General features: G+C 44.1%; 1 protein-coding gene across 2 annotated transcripts in view; it reads right to left on the bottom strand.

Moving 5' to 3' along the window:
* The window catches only part of SORD (sorbitol dehydrogenase), a 45837-nt gene that overhangs the window by 5309 nt on the left and 16062 nt on the right, over nt 1-24466 (bottom strand). For both annotated transcript variants that reach the window (XM_068121986.2, XM_068121987.2), the window contains exons 5-7: nt 20814-20932; nt 16976-17041; nt 6312-6487 (exon numbers count right to left, since the gene is read on the bottom strand). In XM_068121986.2, coding sequence (XP_067978087.2) covers nt 6312-6487; nt 16976-17041; nt 20814-20932 — 361 coding nt within the window. The remainder of the gene's footprint in view (nt 1-6311; nt 6488-16975; nt 17042-20813; nt 20933-24466) is intronic.

Below are 24466 nucleotides of genomic sequence, written 5' to 3'. Positions count from 1 at the left end.
AAGCTATGCTCCTCTCTCCACATTATTGTGACGACGTATAAATTAAATATTTCATCGTGACGATTGTCATCAAATGGACGAATTTTTAATATATCTCGGCATTTTCCCGTCTGTTATTTCAGGCGGTGTATGACTGAGCATGCCGCGATTTAAACAAAATATATCTCGGCAATTTCCGTGTGTGGCGACACGTGAATGAAGCTATGCTCCTCTCTCCACATTATTGTGACGACGTATAAATTAAATATTTCATCGTGACGATTGTCATCAAATGGACGAATTTTTAATATATCTCGGCATTTTCCCATCTGTTATTTCGGGCGGTGTATGACTGAGCATGCCGCGATTTAAACAAAATATATATATCTCGGCATTTTCCCGTCTGTTATTTCGGGCGGTGTATGACTGACCATGCCGCGATTTAAAAAAAATAAATCTCAATGGACTTGAAGTTACAGGCCTTTGAGAATTCATTTCGTTCTATAAAGGGCAACTTTCATCGGATTTTCTTCCCGTTTTTTTTCAACCGAGTCTAAAACTATGTTAGCGACTGTGAAAAATGAAATGATATATCGGATTTGATTTGAAATAAAACTGTGTGAGAGAGGAAGACACCACGGGCCTACAAAACAGGCCTCAAAGCTATGCGAGTTAATAAAATGGTGGATATTTGTTTATATGAAGCCTCTCCCAAAATGGGTGGAGCTATGGTTCCCAGAATGGGTGGAGCTTCGAGGTTTTGTCTTCTCTGCAAGAACAAGAAGAAGAAGAACAAGAAGAAGAAGAAGAAGAAGAACAACAACAACAACAACAACAACAGCAGAGGGCACTCTATGAGCAGCGTCTGTCTGCGACGCGGCTAAAAATCACCACCATCTCTTGTCTTCCCCCATCCAAAACCTTGATCTTTTCTACCCCTGTTAATTCACCCCAGATCTAGTTTTTTGAAATTCCTACCTGTGTCCAAGTGTTATTTACCTCTCCCCCCCGCCCCCCTTCCCGTGCTTCCTCCCCCCAAGCCCTCTCCCTCCCACAGATCTCCCGATGTCCCTGCTCTCAAATGTTGTACTGGTGTGCGCTTCCCTCTCTCTCCCCAAATTGTTTCCCGCTCCCTTTAACCTATGTTTTATGTGTCAGTTTGTATTTTTGTGATTGTTAGCTTTTACACGAGCCTCGATCTTGTATACAACAACAACAAAAAACAAAAACAAACCGAGTGTCGTTATAGTTGATTATGTAATTCTTCTTCGTTCCTGTGCAGTGCAAGGCTGCGGGCCAGCATCATTGGTTGATGGCGCGACTGTGCCGATGATAAAGTGCCCTCTGCTGGTTAGAGCAGGAATTTGTAATTTATTCAGGGTGTCGGCGATAGCTCGCCTACTCTTAGTAAAGGACACTGTGGGATGTTTCACGTCCACCAACGAATGCTGGCAGACGGGATGCCCGTTTTACCTTCATCCGAGGGGCGGCACCCACACCGATTAATGACCCTGCCTCTGAAACACTGAAATGTCATCTGAAATGACTGACAGTTTCCAGCTGGGTCGGGATTTAAACCCAATCTAGACAGCTTAGAGGTGAGTGTGTCTACCTCGAGGCCATCCTGTCAGCCCTGCATATGCCATGTAGGTGTTCCATGTAATTGGAACACAATATTTGTTTCTTCACAAACTCCTTCATACACTCCAGCTTTCTAATCTGTAAATCTATATTTGGTGACGTGATTGACGTCATTGTGGTATGAAAAACTACCGGAGATATCAACCTTCAAATGAACACCTGCTCGGAGAATCATCAGCGAGTATGATGTGTTTTGGTATCCTGATCTGGATTCGGATCTTCACCAAAATTGGATCAATTCTTCCTCGTCACATACCCAAACTGCCCACCAAGTTTCGCCCAAATATGTCCACAATTTGAGATATCGTGCTATATATAGTTTTTTGCCCTAAGTATCTCTCAATGGTAAAGAATCACTCAAAAATTCTCGTATCCATATCAGTATCTTTTTTTCTTTCTTTTTTTGTATACAAGATCGAGGCTCATGTAAGAGCTAACATTAATCACAAAAAGACAAACTGACACACAAAACATATGATAAAGGGAGTGGTAGACAAGATGGGGATAGAGAGGGAAGCACACAAGTACAACATTTTAGAGCAGGGACATCTGGAGATCTGTGGGAGGGAGAGGGCTAGGGGGGGTGGGGGGGGGGAGGGAGGAGGCGTGGGATGTCGGGAGAGATATAAAACACATGGACACTTCTAGGGCTTCCAGGAAAGAAGTCGGTATTTCCAAAAAGTGGATTTGGGGTGAAATTAGCAGGGGTAGAAAAGATCAAGGTTTTGGATGGGGGAAGATAAGAGATGGTGGTGAACAGCTGTTTTAAAGACCTGGAGGGAGGAGTGGGATTGAAGAGAGTGAGGGAGTTTGTTCCAGAGGCAGTGAAAAGAGGAATGAAAGAGTGAAGGTGAGCAGAGAGTCTAAATTTTGACAGTTTAACCATAAGAGGGTTGCAGGCAGATCTTGTGCGACCTGTAGGAATATTTGGGGGACAGAGCACAGAGAGAGCTGGGGGAGCAAGGCCGGAGAGGAGTCGGGAGAAGACAAAGACCACCAACCTGCCTGCGGTGAGTGAGTGAAAGGCCCTCTGAGTTAGCTTCATCACAGGAGATTCCAATGATTCTGAAAGTGAGTGATAAGTGAGTGAGTGAAAGGCCCTCGGATTAGCTTCATCACAGGAGATTCCAATGATTCTGAAAGCTTTGGTTTCAACAGTGTGAAGCCGAGCTAGGTGTGAGGAAGGAGCACCAGCCCAGAGGAAAGAGCACTATTCCATTGAACTGTGGATGAAATCTTCACCAAAACCTGATCATTTCATCTCTGTCATACACCCAACCTCTCCCCCAAATGGCATCCAAATCCGTCCAACCTTTTTGAGATATCTTGTTCACAGACAAACAAAGACCGAGGTGAAAACAACCTCCATCCACCTTCGGTGGCGGAGGTAATTAAGCCTCCGCCTATAGAATAGGGGTGGTTTACACCTGTTATCGGGTTTGTTTCTACAATTAATACCCCCAATTGTAATGGTACCCCAGAGTTTATTAGACCTCCGAGGAGTACTAAACCACTATTTAGGTTGTTTTTTTTGTTCCCGCGCTGCCAAAGTTGTATCTCGGAGCCGGCTGGGACTTTCAGAAAGACGTTTTGAATCAACAATGGGATTAAAAAGCATGGAAAGTTGACATTTATTTTGAACTATGACCGTTAAGGTCATGACTTAATAAAAAATAAAAAAAAACTTTTTAAAAAACTTTTTTTATGACTTAATGATAGACAATAACATTTTTCACAAAATCGTGACTATGGATAGTCAGATCGAATCGAATTTCCCTTAATTTACATAATTCCCCTCAAGGTCAAGGTCAAATGACGGTCTGAACAAAGTAATAAATTGTTCGTCATCGCTCAATTTTTCCAATGTGGAAACTCAATGAACGCTTGACCTTTCAAGATGATCCTGCATCATAATAGTGTACCTGCATTTAAGTTGTGCACCCGATATGCGATTAGTGTTGTTGACCTATTTTTTCAGATTGTGACCTAATTAACTAAAACCACGTTTTTGATTATAATTTGAACAAGTCAGGAGACGACGATGGTTCACGAGCGAGCGGTATTCAATGACAAAGGACGGACTATAACCGAAACAGGCCCGGACTGGGCGGTCGGGGGCCCACGTAGCAGGTGTCGGCCTCTGACATGCGGTGTACATGCCTATTTACAAAGGGCCCCAATGCGCTGCGTGCACAGGCCTTTAAGAGCCAGCTGTATGTAATTGTGTGTGGTGCTGGCCTGGAAATGTCAAAACGAAGGTTACCGACGTTGAAATGAGATAGAAAATAATGTTTAATCAGTTATGAGGTTAGTTAGCTACACAATACCGAAAATTCGGTTCGATTCTGGCAACTTTGAAAATTTGACCTTTGTGACCTTCAAAGGTCAAAGGTCGAAGATTCTGAAATTTGTTGGAAAACTTGTATTTCATGATGTATGTGATAATATAAGATCATGTATGACATTTCACCCTACCAGGAAGCGAACAATGTAATAAAACCATCAAAAATCGACTTTTCTAAATTTCGTGACCTTGTGACCTTGACCTTGGGGCGAAAATGAAAAATCGAGCTCCGTGGGGCTAGACACATGACATTGGCCTAACCAAATACCGAAACCCCTGTCAGATTCCACTAACTCCCTCGGAGAAGATGTAGCTTGAACTTGATTACCCCCTAAGAAGACATCTTTTTCGTGCGTGGCTCCGCCCACAATGGGCGCAATCCGCCCACTCTAGGCAGGACACAACTAGATCATGATATCAACCTCCCACCCAAGTTTCATCAAGATCGGATGATATCATCGGGTAGTTATGCTGCGGACAGACAGACACACAGACATACACCCATGACGAATAGAGTGGTCACTCTGTTTGATAACTCGTGAACCAATAATTTTCATCTGATTTTCATGATGTTGAGTTTTACAGATAGATTGCTGATGGGGGCACATTTTCTTAATTTACACTTTATCCCTTAATGTTAAAGGTCAAGATCACATAATGGTCCAAAAACAATATGGCCATCATTGGACCGTGGGAGCTGGAGGATTGTAGGACAGAGTTAGTTGCGCCGACCTGGAAGGGGAAGCGTGATGTTCAAGATCCGGGGAAGTACAGGGGCATTACACTCCTAAGTCATGTCATGAAGGTGCTGAAGAGGGTTCTGGATGGGAGGATAAGGAAGTGTGTGTAGAAGGAAATGGGGGAAGAGAAGCAGGGGTTGAGAAAGGTTAGGGGAACGACATATGGGATGTTCGCGCTGAGACAGCTGGTGGAGAAGAGGTTGGGGGTGCAAGGGGAAATGGCATTGGGATTTGTGGACCTGGAGAAGGCCTACAACACTGTCCCGAGAGAGATGGTGAAGATGACACTGAGATGGATTGGAGTGCTGGAAGAAGAAGTGAGGTTGGTGGAAGGGAGGTAAAAGAGAATGAAGGGAAGAGTTTTGGTTGGTCCTTGGATTCCGAGGAGTTCCGTGTTAACATCGGTTTGAGGCAGTGAAGAGCTCTCAGCCTACTCATGTGTATCATGGTGATTGAGCTGGTAAGCAGGAAGGTAAACATGAAAGGTATTCTGGGGAGGATATTGCATGTGGATGATCTGGCTGCTTTGGTGGAGAGTGGGCTGGAGATGCAGGAAGTACTCGGGGAGTGGAAGGAGGCATTTGAGAAACACGGGTTAAAAATGAGCGTGGAGAAGACGGAGGTGATGTGGGTTGGACAGGAGAGAAAATAAAATAATACCAGGTTAGAGGAGAAGGAGATCAGACAAGGAAATAGGTTTGAGTATCTGGGGGGGAACAGTGACGGGAAATGGTAAGTCAGAGGCAAAGGTGCGGAGGAGGATTCAGGTGGGTGCGAGTGCATGGGGGAGGGTGGAGGGAGTAATGACAGACAAAGATTTGAAGGAGATTGAAAGGGATGGTTCTGATGTCTTTTGTAACGCCGGCCAACCTTTACGGCCTACCTTTACGGTCTGGAGACAGTGGCAATGACAGAGAGACAACAACAGAGGCTGCAGATTTGCGAGAACAACTGGGTCAAGAGGATTGCGGGAGTGAAGAGGGTGGATAGAAGGAGAATGGATGAACCGAGGGAGGAAATTGGTGTGCAGATGAGCTGAATGAAATGCCGGATGAGATGGGCTGGGCACTTTGTGCGGATGGGGGGAGTGGGATTGGCAAAAAGCGGAGAAGTTGAGGGGGCAAGGTAGGAGGAAAAGAGGTAGACCATGGTTGAGATAAGAGGATTGTGTGAGGAGGGATATCAGGAAGGTGGGGGTGGTTGGAGAGTTGTGCGAGTTCGCTGACGACAGAGGGAAGTGGAGGAGCATCGTGGTCAAGGCAGGACAGAAGCTTGGTGCTATTGGACCTCATCCCTTATAATGGGAAGAGGACGGGGAGATGGAAACGGATCGAGGAGGAGGAGAAGAAGAATAACAAATTAAAAGGGATGAACCAAATAATTTGGTGACGCCAGCACTGGAGATGCAGAGAAAAGGGCAACGTGTCAGAACATGTGAGGACGAACACCAAACATACTTATTGTACATCGCGAGTAGAGTATTTCCTTATACCGGGAAGGTAAACCTGTTCTATGCCCAACAAGTGGCGATCCTTGTCTGATATTAGTCTGCCTGTCTACAGCTCTCCAGATCGGATTATAATTGCCCAACAGCCCACAGCACTCACATAGATGGCGGTTTGGATGCAGACCTCTGCCCCCGTGCATTCCATGGTGATGTCTGGCATGCCCGAAAGATGCCCACAAACAGCATCCGCCATTTCCTGGGGAGTTTCCCTTTTGGCCTGCAGAGTAATATCAGCTCCCATTTCCTTGGCCATCAGCAGCCTCTCTGGAGACAAATCTGCACACATGCACTTGGCTTTTCCTTCTGTTTCAAAGGTTATCAGTTCTGCATTATAGAAAAAAATCCAAAGATGACACAATAAAAGGCAACATTAACTTACTCCCTGTTAAATGAGCCTCCAGCTGCGGTCAAAATATTTAAAATGAAATACAAGGGACTTCATTGCAGAAGGAGGCCATTAGGCCTGTCAAGTTTACCAAGCCTGCATAATCATGCCAACATCTTCGTACTTCCCATACCCACTACTTCCAAATACCTATCAAACTTGATTTTAAAACAATCCAGTGACTCTACTGTCACCACCCTTAAAGGGAGACCATTCCAGGCCATCACCACTATCTGGGTGAAATACCCAGGCCTTACTACCGTCCTACCCATTCTCTCGTTTAGTATTAAACAGTGACCCCTTGTCCTGACAGTGTTCATTCTGATGTCAAGTTCTTCTGCACATATTTTCTGAAGACCCTTCATGATCTGAAACATCTGGATCACATATACTCCCATTTTCATTGTTCTTACCCAACCAAAGCACCTTACAATTCCTTGTGTTCAATCACATGATCATCATCATTGAAGTATCCAGACTTTCCTGAATTTGATCACCCTCCTCTCTGCTGCCTACCTTACCCTAAGCCTAAAGGTTAGTGCCAACAATAAGTTTGAAAGCCTACTCCTGAGCCCACTGTCCAAATCATTGATGCATATTATGAATAACAAGAGCAAGAATTGCTTTGTAATACATGTCCCGTACCGATGTGTACCTACATGTGCACATATCCCCTACCGATGTGATATCTTCAAGGTCCATAAAAGGCTTATAACTGTGAAAAATTGACGAAACACCCTGAAACTCGAACTTGTTCTGTAACTCGGCTTCACGCTGTTGAAACCAAAGCTTCCAGAATCATTGGAATCTCCCGCGATGAAGCTAACTCCGAGGGCCTTTCACTCACTCACCGCAGGCAGGTTGGTGGTCTTTCTGTCTTCTACCGACTCCTCTCTGGCCTTGCCCCCCCAGCTCTCTCTGTGCTCTGTCCCCCAAATATTCCTATAGGTCGCACAGGATCTGCCAGCAACCCTCTTTTGGTTAAACTGCCAAAATCAAGACTCTCTGCTCACCTTCACTCTTTCATTCCCCTTTTCTCCCGCCTCTGGAACAAACTCCCCCACTCCCTTCAATCCCACTCCTCCCTCCAGGTCTTCAAAACAGCTGTTCACCACCATCTATTATCTTCCCCCATCCAAAACCTTGATCTTTTCTACCCCCACTAATTCACCCCAGATACACTTTTTTGAAATTCCAACTTCTTTCCTGGCTCGTGGAATCGAGTTCACACCTAGCGTCAATTAGTCAAATGTTTGTCGTAGTATATAGTATATATTTTACCTAAAATATCTATAGGTATAAAAAAACATGAAAGAAACATTTCTTAAACTGTTTAGATAGAAAAGAAAAGATAATGATTAAAGGTTAACACTTACTCTCGTTCCAATTGAGGTCTTGCAAACCTTGAAACGATCATACTTTGATATATCTCTCCAAGATGATGGGCCTGGTGTTGGAGACGATGGACCTGGTACTGGAGGATGGACCTGGTGCTGGCCAATTTTCTTAAATTAAACATCAAGGGTGGCTTGAACAGAGCTTTTCTCATATTTATCTTGTCTAAAGCTCCCCTTATTATATAATTTGTGGGTCTGTTTGATTTTTTCTCTGTGTGATAAATGTTAGCTCTTTCACGAGCATCGATATACAAAAAAAAACAAAAAACATATTTTTATTTTTATTTTTTTTAAATCATAGGCTTTACGGAGGTCGGTTCATAAGTACGGGCGTTCGTAAATCGGGCGTTCGTAACCCGTGGACTGCCTGTACAAGTATAATAAATAGCACCGCAAAGCGGGCATAACCCCTCAACCCATGCATGGTGAAAGGAAGCATTGATGATAATTTGTTATTTGAAGCGAAGTTGTATACCGAGTAGGAACTGCAAGTAATGAAATTTTCGCCCATGAACCCGTTAACCCATTCCGCACCCATAAACCTTCCTCTACTCAACCCCAACACACTGCAAAAATGGATTTAATCGGACAAGCCGTTCTGCTCGAAATTGACGGAAACCAATTTCAAGATGGCTGCCGTGGCGGCCATATTGAAAATCGCAGCGTGCCCATTTTCGAAAGGCACCTTCCTCTACTCATCCCCAACACACACTGCAAAAATGGATTTAATCGGACAAGCCATTCTGCTCGAAATTGACGGAAACCAATTTCAAGATGGCTGCCGTGGCGACCATATTGAAAATCGCAGCGCACCCATTAACCTTCCTCAACTCAACCCCAAAACACTGCAAAAATGGATTTAATCAGACAAGCCGTTCTGCTCGAAATTGACGGAAACCAATTTCAAGATGGCTACCGTGGCGGCCATATTGAAAATCGCAGCGCACCCATTTTCGAAAGGCACCTTCATCTACTCAACCCCAACACACACTGCACAAATGGATTTAATCGGACAAGCCGTTCTGCTCGAAATTGACGGAAACCAATTTCAAGATGGCTACCGTGGCGGCCATATTGAAAATCGCAGCGCACCCATTTTCGAAAGGCACCTTCATCTACTCAACCCCAACACACACTGCAAACATGGATTTAATCGGACAAGCCGTTCTGCTCGAAATTGACGGAAACCAAAGGTTGACGGAAGCCCGGATGGCTGCCGTGGCAGCCATATTGAAAATCGCAGCGCGCCCATTTTCGAAAAGAACCTTCCTCCACTCAACACACACTGCAAAAATGGATTTAATCGGACAAGCCGTTCTCCTTGAAATTGATGGAAACCAAAAGTTGGCGGATGCCCAGACGACAATACCCCTTAGCCCATTGGGCTGAGGGGTGAAAACCCATCAAAAATGATGGTTTGGAACAGTTTATTCGATGGTGCAGCTTCGTGAGCATGCCAAAGTCTGAAGCTTTGGCCTCGTGGCAGGTGTGCTTACATCTTCTTTATTTATTAGACATCATATGTACAGTTAGTTGTACACTGTGTACACATCATATGTACACTTTATTTATTAGACATAATATGTGTAAATGTACACTCCTTTTACTCTGCGTGGGTTGTACATCACGTGCAGCGAATTTCACCTCCCTGCAAGTTGTATTTATTGTTATTAAAAAAACGCTTCTGTACACCGCCCTTAAGGCTCGGTTTGGAAGGGACCATCTACAATTCCAATGGAAGAGACATAATTACTCTTTTATGGAAAATGTTTTTGTACACCGCTCCTCTCTGATTCCATCTCCAGGCGCTGCATGACAATGATGCACGCTGAAAGGGAGTACTCAGTTTTCACTCCGTTTGTCCGGGTGATATCTCAGCTATCCTGAGTTAGGAAGGTGACATTTGGGCACAATAGTGAGGACGTGCTTTGGCAAAAACAGGATTTTTTGTTTTGCTTAATCAATTAATTGATTAATTATCTAGTTATTACCGATTTATTAAGTACAGGTACTTATTTATTTTCTTTATCATCTGGGCAATATCTCAGGCACCTTTTGAGCTAGGAAACTGATATTGGGACACGTAAATGACCAAGTGATTTGACTAAAAGGTACTTTTGATTTATTGCTTAATATATTAATTATTTAATTATTCAATAAATTACGATTCATTTAAAAAAAGTTAGTTTCGGATAAAACGGTGGTGGTTTAGGTATACTATTAGCTAATCGATTAAGAAATTAATTATTATTTTACGATTATTGTTTATTTATTATTAATCACATTTATTTTCTTTCTCATCTGGGTAATATCTCATGCACCTTTTGAGCTAGCCAGCAGATATTTGGACACGGCAGTGACCAATAGATTTGGCTACAGAGGGTATTTTTTATTTATTGACTGATCAATTAATCGATTAATTATTTAATTAATTTTCACAACGTTACAGTTGCGGACGAAACACTGGTGGTTCAGGTATGCCATTAGTCAATTGATTACGAAAATTTATTTATTTTAAGTACATAGTTAATCAATTATTGTACACCGCTCTCTCCCAATTCTGTCTCCATGTGCCAAAGGCGCCCCGACAATGTCGCGCGCTCGAGGATATGATATTTATTTATTTGGCATGGGGGCGGTGTACTTTTAATGTATCTGTACTTGTTTGAGTTTGTTTCATCCTCAAAAAATAAACCATAGAGAACACACAATCATGTCAAAAGATTGGCCTTTAAACCCCAACTCAAAATTGTCCTTATGAAGGGGAACAGAAATCTGTAGAAACACGCAGACCTTTTACTCTCTCCGATCACACCAGTAACTCTACTCATTAAATGAAGTCTCACTTACTGCAACTATATCGTACTCTTCACTATCTACTTTAGTTTCAAGCACTTCCATCTTAAACTCCTGCGGTTGGTATATAACATACTTGACTTTTCCCTTCCTGTAATCACACTTTGTTGCTTGTACCCACCAAGCAGGCTCTCAGCAGCAGTTCCCCCATCAACAGCATCTCCCCATCCTCTATCCTAAAACAGTCTTAATTACCTCTTCAATTTCCATTGCAAACTTTGCTGCTTACTTTCTGTTTTGTCCATTGCAATAATGTGGAAACTCCCTTTACTCCATAAAAGACTCGTAGTGCTTCGAATACAAAAATCCATGCTGGTCACACTATTTCGTGAACCGCAGGTTAACATCTTTCGCTCTGCTTGCAAATTCCTCACAGTCACACATTCTCGGGAGAATCCCAGAAAAAATTACAATGAAACCTTAGTTTCCCTCAATCAATAACCCAATAATTTGTACCTCACCTCCTTCAAATCGTCTGAATATATTCTCCCCACATTGTTGGCACCACCATACACCACAACCAATGTTCCTCCACTATGACCCGACAAAATGTCACCAATAGTCCATCAATATCCCTTATTCCCACACCCTTGAAACGTCACAAAATCCTGTTTTTTCGATCCCTGCCACAAAATGGAGAGTGCACATATGTAACCGCTGCTTCCGACAAAAGCTATCACCATAGGCCGCCCTCCCTTCCATCCAACGCCCAACACAGCGCGCACATTCTGCACCCACCCCACCGCCAACATTATTCGTACCACAACCATTAATGCGCCTATAGGGCAACCATTGGTGCCCACATCCGAAACACTCCAAACGCCGACTAAATCAACCACAACCCCACCGCTATCATCCGCACATGAAACGACACATACACAACACATCACACTGAGACTGACATCCGCACAAGTCATACTTGGTCGGTCAACTGCCCCCACCACCGCTATCAGCACACTCCAAATTCACACTCACCCACACCCTCCACACTCCCACTAATGCCAGCACCTGCTGTAGATCAACCCCCGAACACAACCAAATAACAAATCCCACAAAGTTTTTCTCCCTTTCCTTAACCATCTTGCCAAAGCCCTTAGACGAGCCATTTCCAAGCATTTATCAAAGGAACTAACCTCCACCCCCAAAGCCAGACACCACCCACATATACAACCTAATACACTGTTTATAGCAACTCCACAGAGGGCTGAGAGGGTGAAATATTGGAAATATCTCAATATCTTGGCTTAAAAGAATCCCCTGATAGTGGTTGAGGGCTCGTTAGAAGCGTATTACTAAGCTTATTACAACGTGAAAAATTTTGTTTTTAAATTTTGATTTTTGAGGGGTCTGGGCCCAAATTACCATATTTGGGCATTTCGGGCTCAAAACACATATTTCGGGTATTTGGGCAAAACACATTTGCCCCAATCTGGAGGTTTGAAGTTGTTCGGTTTCGCTTCTTGGCAGATGGAAAAGAACTCGTCCCATGTCAATTTCATAGTGAGAGATGCTTTATTGTTTTGTAAAAGAAAAGTATACAGTTGACTTTGACAGAAAATTGACTTTTGTGTGAAATTCATTTTTTCTAATTGCCACAAGTCAGATTTCACAATATATGCATTTTCTAAGGCACTGAGACCTATATTTTCAGGAAATATACACTGGAGTAAATCTGGCTTGTGGCATTTTGAAATTTTTACAGATATGCGTCAAATTTTGGGTGGCAAAAAAAATCGATTTTATGGGTAAATAATCAAAAATCGGCAAAAGATTTGACCGAAAACCTCAAATTTTTGGCACCTGATGGGCATAATTTTGTCATTTTCTTAGCCTTTGACAGATTTATTGGCAAAATACAGTTTCCGCGAAACCATTGAGCTAAGGTTATCGCGAAATTGAAATATTGCCGATCTTCTAACGTTCACCATTTTTCTGGGAGTTGAGCTTTTGACTTACTTTTTTTTTTGTTAAACTGGATTTTTTGTCTAGTTTCTGAAGCACTCAGAGCCATTGATGCCTGATAAGAGTCCATTTTTGGTAATTTCCAGGCTCCAGCCCACTGTGAACTCATTCATTTGTCCGGCACGAACTTAAACTTATCCAGTGACATGTGCTTCCGCTTCTTCTTTTATGCATTATTATGCGTTGGTGCCACTATAAGTAGTGGGTTGATCATGTGTAGGTTCAACACTGTGTAGGTTCAACATTTGACTGATCAATATCCTTTGTCATTCCTTGGTTAGCCTCTGTTGTGAGATACACTCCGTCCACACCTGCCCTGCAGCCTCTGGCTAATGCTCCCATCTCCACGACCACTCAAAACAGTGCATTCCATGATGGCCAAATCTATCTGTGTGACAGCCCACCTACATCGGGAGGACACAACCACCAGGAGGCCACCCAGACAAGCCAGTGGATAACACTGTGGAACCCTCACCCTCGTCTTCAATCAGACACTTGAGAATCCAGAAAACAGGGCTGGGACCAAAAAATCCCAACCTATCGAGACAAGAGCCAAATCGATGCCCAAGGTGACTCTCGGAGAAGATGCTGCACGCCGACCCATTGTCAGGCCCAAAGGGAATCCTCATTTAAGTGCCAGATATGCGTAGGCCAGACAGTCAGCAAATGCTTCACTAACCCTCCCTCCAAAGTGTGACAGATGCAGGCTGACTAGGCGACTACAGCTTAGTGACAGGACTTGGCAGAGGTGCTTTCTTGTCCCTTGGAGACTGTTTGGCCACTGCTCCTGCCTTGATAGTCAATCTGGTTCCTTTCTTGGCGTTTGTGGCCTTTATGATAGAATTGATCTGACTTGTCATCGTCTAAATGCTTCATGACGGCACAGCCAAATCTCTCTTGCATACATTGGGGCATAATGCTCACTTAAGCACTGGATAGCACGCATATGCAGTGTGTTAAACAAAAGCCGTGCTTACATGGTGTGATGCAAGATGACAGCAACCCTGCCCGAGGCGCTATATACTGATTCACGTGGAATGTGGAGGGCCACCCTCCTTCCACACACAGCGGACCAGGAAGGGGAATGCTCCGGGCTCTGACATGCAAAACCAGCATGCCAGTACACAGGACTCGGACAGATTCCGCTCCTCTGCCACAATTTCCTGCAGCTCAGTCAGTGTAGGTTTGCACAGTACGTCCCTACGCTATCTTCCCGAGTCCCAACTCCCAATCTCAGACTCGGGTGCAATGCACAACTTGAAACATGCATGAACTCTGTTAGCTCTAACATGAGCCTCGATTCTGTATCAAAAAAACAAACAAAAAAACAACAACTCCGATCCGCCATTTTATATGAAGTCACTTCCTGGAATTCACTCGTGTAATTTCAATCGTCTCTTCTGAAGACAGCGCCTTATGCATTGACCTGGATATTCTATCAAATATCACATTTAATCAATCGGTGCTACTTTTGCAAGAAATCTGGAGTACTTTAGGAAGAAGCAAGTTGTTATGATACTTCCTCTGAAGCAAAAGAGGGATAATCAAATATCAAGTAATAATGTTCACTAAAGTCAAGTCATAAATATCACAAAATACAAATTTAATTCATGTGTTTCAGTCAGGCTTGTGGCCTTTTCCAGGCCATATACATCTGTGTTCATGAGTGATAATTACAAACTTTTTAAGCAAAAAAATCCACAACTTATTTTTACTTATTCTGGGGTGCAGCATTGTCCAGTGAATTAATTTGCTCATTTTCACGTACATAACGAACAGTGTCGCCCAGTGAGGACAGTGACAATAATATTTTTGGGAGCAACGGCATCTCTGCCATCTCTGTGGCCTTGCCAACTACTCAACTTTCCAAGGAAGTGAAGCTTAATCACCAAACCTAATGGGCCATTTCTATATTATCTATGAAAAAGGAGAGGGAGGGTGGATTGGTGGTAGGGGAGTAAAATTGAAGACTCGGGAGGAAAATTGAGCAGGAAAGTGAGGAGGGAAGAGAAGAAGAATCTGGCCTATTAAGGACATGTGTTAGAATGGCACTATCAAGTGGTGTTGCATCATGATATTCCACCACGAGTGGCCTGCAATCAAAACAAATTCCTCCACATAGTCACTCCAGCCAAAGGTTTCTTTGTGTACAGGAATTACACAAGCTACATCCTCGCTACCAAATGGCTTGGTATTCGAGTGGGTAAACTCTTGTTGCATTGCCCGAAGTAGTGCGGGCTAGATTCCCATGGCTGCTCAGGATGGAATTTCGACACTGTTTGACGGAATTATGACTTGTCCAGAATTGGTTCTTAGACACAGTAACATTCACAGCTTGTCGTGAGCAGCCCTGAACCACCACCATCGCTTGCAAGTTACAGGTGCCACCTAGTGGATTTGCTCAAAGAGCATAACTAAAAGCTTATGACAGTTGTACACAATTCGTGTATTGACCAAAGCCAGCTCAAATTATGCAACAATTACCAAAACAAAGTTCGCCAACCTGGATTTTCTCATCGTTAATTTCCCATATGACTATTTCCATTATTCTGCTGAAACATTCTGAACTTTATCCATGAGTCCTCTGCTATTGGATCAAGTAAATATCATTAAAAGAAAAGTATTTCTTCAAATTCATTTTCTGATGAGTCTGAAGCGAGTTGTGCGGCCATTATTCGTTGCGTGATGAGACAATCTTGCCTTTGATTACAATTACCTCCAAATTTACGATCGGTTTCAGGAATGGGATGAAGATCAGAAAGTGTGGTATTATTACTCTTAAGCCACATTTACACAGGTTTATTGCAAAACCACCGTGTTCAGGCCTCGAATGAATATGTTGCTTATACACTGCCTGGGTTTTTCCCAGGAGTGATTGAGTGATATGTTTTGTGATTGCCATGCAGGAAAGAAATAAATATATATTTCCATGAATTTCCCTGGGCAATGCCTGGTACTTCAGCTAGTTAATTATATTATCTCTCAAAATGAAACCTTTAATTCCCCTTTTAGAGATGCTTTTTCCTTCAGCATGAAGCAATAAGCAAAATATGAAAAAAAAGTTTACGTGAGAAGCCTCAACATGTCCAACCCTCACCCTTCCCGTATTTTGATAACTATACAACAAATACATTTGCGTTTATTCTGCATTAGGTTAAGCACTCGTGTGTACATTAGACGGTATTCCATAAATGGCAATGCTGGTCCTTAATTTGTGCAATAAAGTGGTCACCCTGCACATAGTGGCCTAAAAGCCACTTTACACCTGCTGCTAAATTTCTCATACCTCCCTCCTTTCCTCCAGTGGAATGCGGAAACACCGATTCACTAATGCAGGAGTCAGTAGGAAGTTATACGGAATGGCAGATACGAGTTTTTACAGTGTTGAAGAGCAGTTGCTTGCTTGTGTTTGGCTGCATCCACAAATGCTACAGAAGATCTATAAGAGGACGTGGCGACGAATGAGTGATGCAAGTAGAACGATGGAGTCCATACAGCTACATTGACCGATTAATTATTGTAAGTGCTGCACAATAAAACCTGTATGTTAAGAGTTTAAGAAAGAATGCTTTACTGTGGAGGGGTAAAGCGACTTTCAAGACATCTTGTACAAAAGTCTCAACATCAAAAGTCTACATCTCAATACGTTTCAGTAAAGTAATCAACAAAGATAACTAGAACTGCACTCAGTAGAGCGTATACCTCCCCAGTTTACGTTTTGCATCGCACAAAGGCCAGATCTGCATCCAGACCTAAACCAAAATCGGATCGGCTTGTTCTTGTCACAGACCCAACTCATCCACCAACAAACATGCCACATATTGTTTTGGCCCTATCTGCTAAAAGTGAAGAATCACTTATAAATTCTCGTATCCAGATCCGAATATTCACCATATTCAAATCAATTGGTCCTTGCTACACACCCAACCTGTTCAAGTTTCGTCCAAATCCTTCCATAACCTTTTGAGATATCCTGCTCCCAGACAGACGGACGTGAAAACATAACCTCCTTCCTTTAGCTGAATGATGAACTTGGGTGTAGAAAGAGCACATCAGAAATCTAGTAAATGCCAGCATGGAAATCTCAGACTTTTCACATATATTGTATGGTGATGGAAATTGCAAAGTTATTTTTTAAGGTTTGTTATTTTTTTTCCACTTTACCTGTGATCATGACCTTTGCTGCTCCCATGGACTTGGCAACAAGAAGACATACCAATCCTATGGGACCTGTTGCAAAGACACCAAAGATGTTGAAATGAGAAAACCCATACACCTTTAATGCTGAGTACAGCGATCTATGCCCTCATGGAGGAAGACCATTTCTCCCAACTGCACCAAGAAAGAACCAAAAGGGTTAATACCTGCCATCCGATAGCGTGGTGCAGAAGTTGCACACTTACCTATGGGCTGTCATGTCTGGGTTTGATTCCCCATCCGACTATAAACTGTTAGACTAGAGCAATGCAGGCAAGGAGTTGCACCACAAAGTATGCTCTCTGTCAAAAGTGATGTTAAGCTGAGGACCCCTCTGCCAACATTGAATGATGGTTGGATGTTCAGTATACCAAGTGTTTTCTTTTTTTTGTATAATTATTCGAGGCTCGTATAAGAGCTGACACATAGAACATATAATAAAGGGAGCGGGAGACAAGAGGGAGAGAGAGAGGGAAGCACAACATTAGGGAACAGGGACATCAGGAGATCTGTGGAAGGGAGAGAGCTGGGCAGGGTGCACAGGATAAACAAGATGGACACTACTAGGACTTTCAGGAAAGAAAACAGGAAATTTGAAGGAGGTGTGTTTGTAGTGGATCAACGTGGGTAGAAAAGATCAAGGTTTTGGATAGGGAAAGATAAAAGATGGTGGTGAACAGCTGTTTTGAAGACCTGGAGGGAGGAGAGGGATTGAAGAGAGTGTGGGAGTTTGTTCCAGAGGTGGAAAAACAAAAAAAGAGGAATGAATGAGTGAAGGTGAGCAGAGAGTCTTGATTTTGGCTGTTTCACCAGAAGAGGGTTGCTGACAGACCTTGTACGTCCTGCAAGAATATATGGGACACCGAGCCCAAACAGAGCAGGGGGTGCAAGGCCGGAGAGGAGTCGGTAGAAGATAGAAAGACCGCCAACCTGCCTGCGGTGAGCGAGTGGAAGGCCCTCAGAATCGGCTTCATCGTGGGACATTCCAATTATTCTGAAAGCTTTGGTTCTACAGCGTGAAGCCGAGCTCAGTGTGAGGCAGGAGCACCAGCCCAGAGGGGAGATCAGTATTCAATTGAGCTGTGGATGAAACCTTTGTAAGTGGTGAGAAGCTCAGTCATGCCAAGGAAGGACTTCGCACGACGGAGGATGCCCAGTCGGCGACTGGCTTTGGAGGCCAGCTTGGAAATGTGGTTTTCCCAGGAAAGATCATGGCAGATAGTGAGACCCAAAAGCTTGAGTGACAGAACTTATTGGAGAGGATTGTTGAGAAAGTAGATGGGAGGGTTTTCCAGTCGGTCTTTTCGGAGAGACATCGTAAGAGTGTGAGATTTGTCAGGATTGAAGGACATGTTCCACTTGTTTGACCAGTTTGCGATTTTATTCAGGTCTGCAGAGAGTGAGGAGGCTGCTGCCTGCAGATCTGAGGGTTTAGATATGGAGCGGCAGAGAGTGGAATCATCAGCAAAAAGATAGAGAGGATTTTCCACAAAGTTTGAGAGATCATTAATAAACACCAGAAGAAGCACAAGACCCAGAACACTGCCTTGAGGAACTCCAGCCTGACCAGGAAGGGGAGATGAGAGAATTCCATTTAGAGCCACACATTGACTACAACAGGAGAGGAAGTCCACAAGCCATGAGTGGAGATTACCATGGATACCATAAGCGGAGAGTTTGGTGAGCAGGGCGGCGTACAAGACCGCATCGAACGCACGAGATATGTCAAGTGAGACAGCTCTGATATCCTGTTTGGCATTGAGGACCTCCATCCATTGTTGAGACAGCAGAAGCAGCATGTCCAGTGTAGAGTGACCTGGTCTGAATCCAAATTGATGATCAGATCAAGCCATTGGAGAAGAGGAAAGATTTAATATCAGAAGCAATGATCGATTCCTTGCTGATTGCGAGCAGGCCGATTGGTCTGTAGTTGCAACGATCTGTTTTTGCACCTTTTTGTGTAAAGGGCAAGCCATTGTGTGCCAGTGCATTTCACCTCTTTTGTCTTTCAAAAGGAGCATGCCATTGTGTGCCAGTAGACCATTTAAAGACCAAATCCTTGCCCTAATCTACAGGGGAACTGCCTCAGAAGCACAGCAGGACAAATTTACAAGTAAATACTGGTTCAATATGACAATTATAATGAATCATTAAAAAATAATGATGAAATGACAATCGTAATAACAGGCCCAAGTAGGAGAGATGCTTGTCTCCTGTTGGAGGGCAGTCGTAGTCGAGCTGAATCAGGTGATAGAGTCTTCGTGGTCTATAGGGTCTTAATGAGTCAAAATGGGTCCAAAGTGTCAAAGGGGTCTTAAAAGGACTAAAAGAGTCAAATGACTAAAAAGGACCAAAAAGGACGAATTGACCCTCCCATTCTTCCCCTTCCCACAGCTCCCCTCCCCCTCATACCCCTGCCTACCACCCCAACTCTCTATCCTCCCCTCTCCCTTTCTTCAAAGCAAGAGGGCATTAATGACATTGAGAGGTTAAAATTAATTCAGAGATCGAATAAAATGATGATCAATATCAGATTAAATCAAGAGGTTGAATTAAGAGAATTAAGAGGTTAAAATTAAGAAACGAGCAAATATGGATGACGGAATCTCACGATAGGTGATGGACACACAAATATGGATTACATTTTGAGTTAATTAGCTAATTATCTCACCACCTGGATGGAAATTAAAAAATGGCTCCATTATTTTGCGCATCGACGTCACGAGTCATACGGAGTTTCAAAACAACCCGTTGAGCCGTCTCGGACAGTAGGGGAAAAAATGTTAATGGGCGCATTGAGTGACAGGAAGGAAGGAAGGACTGAAGGACATCATTATGGCTTTAGCAGATCATCTCGACTCCATCATATACAAGATAATAATAATAACTAGCAGAAGTACCCAGCGTTGCTGGGCGGGGGAGGGTAGGAGGGGGACGGGAGGGGTGGAAGAGGAGGGGAGGGGAGGGGGGGAAGGGGACGGGAGGGGGCGAGGGTGGACAGGGGGAGGGGAGGGAAGGAGTGGAGGAGGAGGGGGAGGGGGGAAGAGGAGGGGAAGGGAGGGGGGATGGAGGGGGGAAGGGGGTGGGGGGAATGGGGGGGAGGAGGGCAAGGGGGCAGAGGGGGGAAGGGGAGGGGAGGAGGGGGAAGGGGAGGGGGAGGAGGGGGAAGGGGAGGGGAGGAGGGGGAAAGGGAGGGGGAAGGGGAGGGGGAGGGGGGAAGGAGGGGGGGAAGGAGGGTGGAAGGGCAGGGAAGGGGGGAAGGGGACGGGAGGGGAGGGGGGAGGGAGGGGTGTGGGGGAAGGGGAGGGTGGGAGAGGGGAAGGGAAGGGGGAGGGGAGGGAAGGGGTGGAGGGGAGGAGGAGGGGGAGAAGAGGAGGGGAAGGGAGGGGGGAAGGGGAGGGGGCGGGGGGAATGGGGGGGGGGAGGAGGGGAAGGGGAGGGGGAGGGAAAAAGGAGGGGGTTCTGGCGGCGAGGATGGAACATCACGTGATCGCTCTGAGCGAATCAGCGAGCTGCTCTGGCACAGGCTGAGATTCAGTGTATAATGTTCCTCGCTGAAATGCGCTAAGTTAAATATGAATAAAAAATATGGATCTCGTCATCGGAGGTCATTTTTAGGTAGGCCATGTCCTTCCCAGGCCCAATGGCCATGTCTATGCCAAAAATCAAGTACGTGAGCGAGTCTGGCGGCAAGGATGGAACATCACGTGATCGCTCTGAGCGAATCAGCGAGCTGCTCTGGCACAGGCTGGGATTCAGGTAACACACACACACACAAACTGTGTTTTATTTATATAGATAATACCTGCCCCACAGATCAAGATGTTACTTCCAAAGGTCACACCAGCACGGCGGCAGGCATGAATTCCGACAGACAGTGGCTCAATCAGCGCTCCTTCTTCATAGCTCACACCCTCCGGCAGCCTGGAGGCAAGAATAGGCAAACAGCAACGAGCAATTCATTAGGCCTCCCAAACCCTCAGGCAATTACTTAAAAAACCATTTGGAGCAATGTTTAAAGAATGTGGCACAACGATCTCATAATCTGGAAGTTTTATGAAAAGCTGCAAAACTGGCCCAAAGTGAGCCTGGCAAGAGTGATACAATGTATTTAGAGGTATCTTGGTTCCTGTTAATACAGTATTTATAAATGTACCAGCAAGGTATGTGTCCTGTCTGTGACCATCTATGTATCTCACATGTACAAATGGAGAAGTAAATTGTGAAAAGCAAATTTAGACGAGAACAATGCAACTGTGTCGCCAATATGCCTTTGCATAGTCATACAATGGGTAGATGCCATCACTCTGCATATGTATGGGTAGTGGATCATGTTTGTGAGGTTTCATGTTTGTGAAGTTTCATGTTGATCGGATAAGATTCGTTTTTCTATCCAAAATGGCTACCAAACCACGTGACATCATCATTTTCAAACTATATGCAACAGTGCCGTTAGATATTCATAAAATTTCGAATCGATAGGATGAGCGGTTTCAGAGATATAATTATTTAATATTTTCCTTCAATCCAATATGGCTGCCAAACCATGTGACCGATGTCATAAATTTCATATTTCAACACAAATGGGTCATAGATCATGTGCATGCAATTTCAGATTTTTAGGATAAGTAATTCGATTAAAACATTTCTGGCTGGTATACCACTTCACCTATGATGTCATCATTATCATGCTTTTGTTCCCCATTGGGAGTACTTGACAATGTGCCAAGTTTCAAATTTTTCCATTCAGCGGTTTGCGAGAATTTTTTAAATTATTTGCTTTTAATCCAAGATGGCTGCCATACCACGTGACCTATGACGTCACAATTATCATAAAAACATTATGCATGGGTGTCACTCCTACCCTGAAAGTTTCGTCTCAATTTGATATATGGTTTATGAGAAAAATGAGGTTTTGCCCATACGGATCCGAAAACATAATGTCTCCGGCGACTTTGTCGGCGGAGGCATAAAAATGAAGATATCTCATGGATTCCTGGATGGAGCACCACCACAACAGGAGCGGTGTTCAATGGTGATTTGGTTTATATAAACACTGGTTCTGAAAAGGAGAGGTACGAGGGACTAAGCGAATGTATGGGGAGTGTGGGAGGAGGAATAAAATGGCAATGAGGTTTTTATTATGTACAAAGTGGAGGCTCATGGAGAAGCTAGAACATGGAATGGATCAGGATGTTACAGAACAAAACAAACAGCAGAAAGAGAGAGAGGAAACACAGAGCCGCAGGTTTAAGGGACAAAATCGAGGGAGACTTGGAGAAATAATGGATGTGGGGAAGAATGAGGGGTAGGAGAGGAGGCAACAGGATGGAGACAGAAGCAAACTCTCAGGAAGGAAAAAAAAAAAAAAAAACTGGAAAGTTGGAAAGACAATGCATTGAGGTGGGGGGTGGGTGGGGGAGTCATAGTTTTGGATTGGGGATGATCTGAGATGGTGGTGAACAACTGCCTTGAAGACCTGAATGGAAGAATGAGATTGAAGAGGATGTGGAAGTTGGTTCCACAGGCGAGAAAAAAGAACGACCGACTGAGTGGAGGTGAGCAGTGATTCTGGATTTTGGAAGTTTCACCAGAAGGGGGTTGCTGGAAGATCATGGAAAGTCATGGAGGAGATGTTAGAGGAGAGGTCTAGGTTTTTTTAGAAAATGTGGTGGAGATGGGTGGCAGAGATCGAGGTCAATAATTTGGCCATATCAGCATTTATGATGGATGCCCTTCCTGCAAGACTTCCTGGATCGCTAGTATTCCCCCTTTTTCCTTGTTTCTGAACACCAATGAGCAAAAATGGGTTTTCAACAATCAAATTACATGCAAGATGGTCAAGGTGATATTCTGCACAAAACAGCATTTATTAACGACTGGAATACCCACTAATTAAAGTTTTAAGCATACAATGTACTACAGTGCCCGGGACTCATGTAGGAGGGCAGGGCTCTACATCTATTACATTTCTGATAAATGGTGGCAGTACTTATTTATTCATTGTATCTTGCCAAACAAATTGTCTTTTCTGAAGAATGCCGGTTTGCACCTGTCAGAACATTGATAGCCAGTTACCACTGCGCTTTGAAGAAACGGAGTGAGTGCTTTTGCTAATAGGCAGTTTGCCAGATCCAATTCCCTGGGAGATTGAACACAAGATGGTGACCACATGGGATCTCAATAGTGAACATAATAACAACTGAAAATTGGTTGGTTACCATACTGAACCTAACCGTTTGTTTGTATGCATCAGGTGTCTGGTCGTGGGTTTGCATTAGTTTTTGCAGGAGTGCAGCAATGCTGCCGATACAGTACCCCCTGTAGGTTACAGCAGGAATTTTATATCCGTTCAAGGTGCTGGCGACGGCTCGCCTGCTCTTCGCTAAAGACACCTTGGGATCTTCGACGCCCACCAAGTAATACTGGCAAGATGTCCATCCGAGGGGCGGCGCACGGTGAATACTCATCCTGTCTGCGGAACACCAGGATGGCAGTTTATAGCTGGGCCGAGATTCATACCCAAGATTTACATCTCAGATGTGAGTGTGCATACCTCTGGGATATTCTGCCAGCCCTACTGAAGCTAATTAAAATGTAGTGCCCCCGAGGTCTGTAGCTCCCCGAGTGAGTGGAACTGAATTTCCTGAGCCAAATTTGGTCTGTGCAAGATGTTGGGGAGAGTTATATTTATCGAGCTTCTGTTACAGATTCGTCACTTCTGTTGTTGTGGTTTTCATCCACTGTAAACATTTTTGGTTCCATGTACTATTATTGTTATCGTTTAAGTGAAATAGAGATAACTGTTTTCAAAAGGTAAAAAAAGTTAGTGTTTTAAAAGAAACCGGAAACCGGATCGGAACCCGGACGAGGAAGAAGAGGTGGAGCGAGTGAAGTGGACAAGGAGCCGAGCTGCGTTGAGGTTTTGAGCAAACGCTGGCGAACGGGGGTCACGAGTGAACTTTGGGTTTCCTGGGAAAGGGATTCCTGCGACAGAGTTGTTATAGCTGTGACAGATAAACCTGCGTGACAGGTTTTGCGGTTGCTTCCGAAGAGAATCGTTGGAGTGCCAATACATCTCAGGTACGGGCCGGTTGGCCATTTTGCATCGCGCCGGATTTCGCATCGCTCTAGGCTCTTCACCTCGCTTCAACCATTTCACCGCATCCAGACGCTAACCTGGTGTGTGTGTGTGTAACGTGGATTTTGAGTGTGAATTTGCGGTTCGCCGATTGGGAGCCGTTGAACGTCCATACCCGAAGGTGTGATTTCCCAGTCGCCTCTTGAGGACCCCTTGGCCCATCTTTGGCTTTGAGTTGATTCCGGGATAGAGACATTGGGAATGTTTTTTTTCGCTCACTTGGAGCACAGTGAGTTACATTGTACGAAACTGATGGTACCATCATAGGAATGATATATTGGTTGTACAATTGATTAATATTGTTATTGTACTGTCTT

The sequence above is a fragment of the Myxine glutinosa genome, chromosome 7 (genome assembly GCF_964187855.1).
Source record: "Myxine glutinosa chromosome 7, kmMyxGlut1.1, whole genome shotgun sequence".
NCBI classification, from domain to species: Eukaryota; Metazoa; Chordata; class Myxini; order Myxiniformes; family Myxinidae; genus Myxine; species Myxine glutinosa.
Note: the sequence above shows the minus strand (reverse complement) of the source record. Positions and strands in the feature narration are given on the sequence as shown.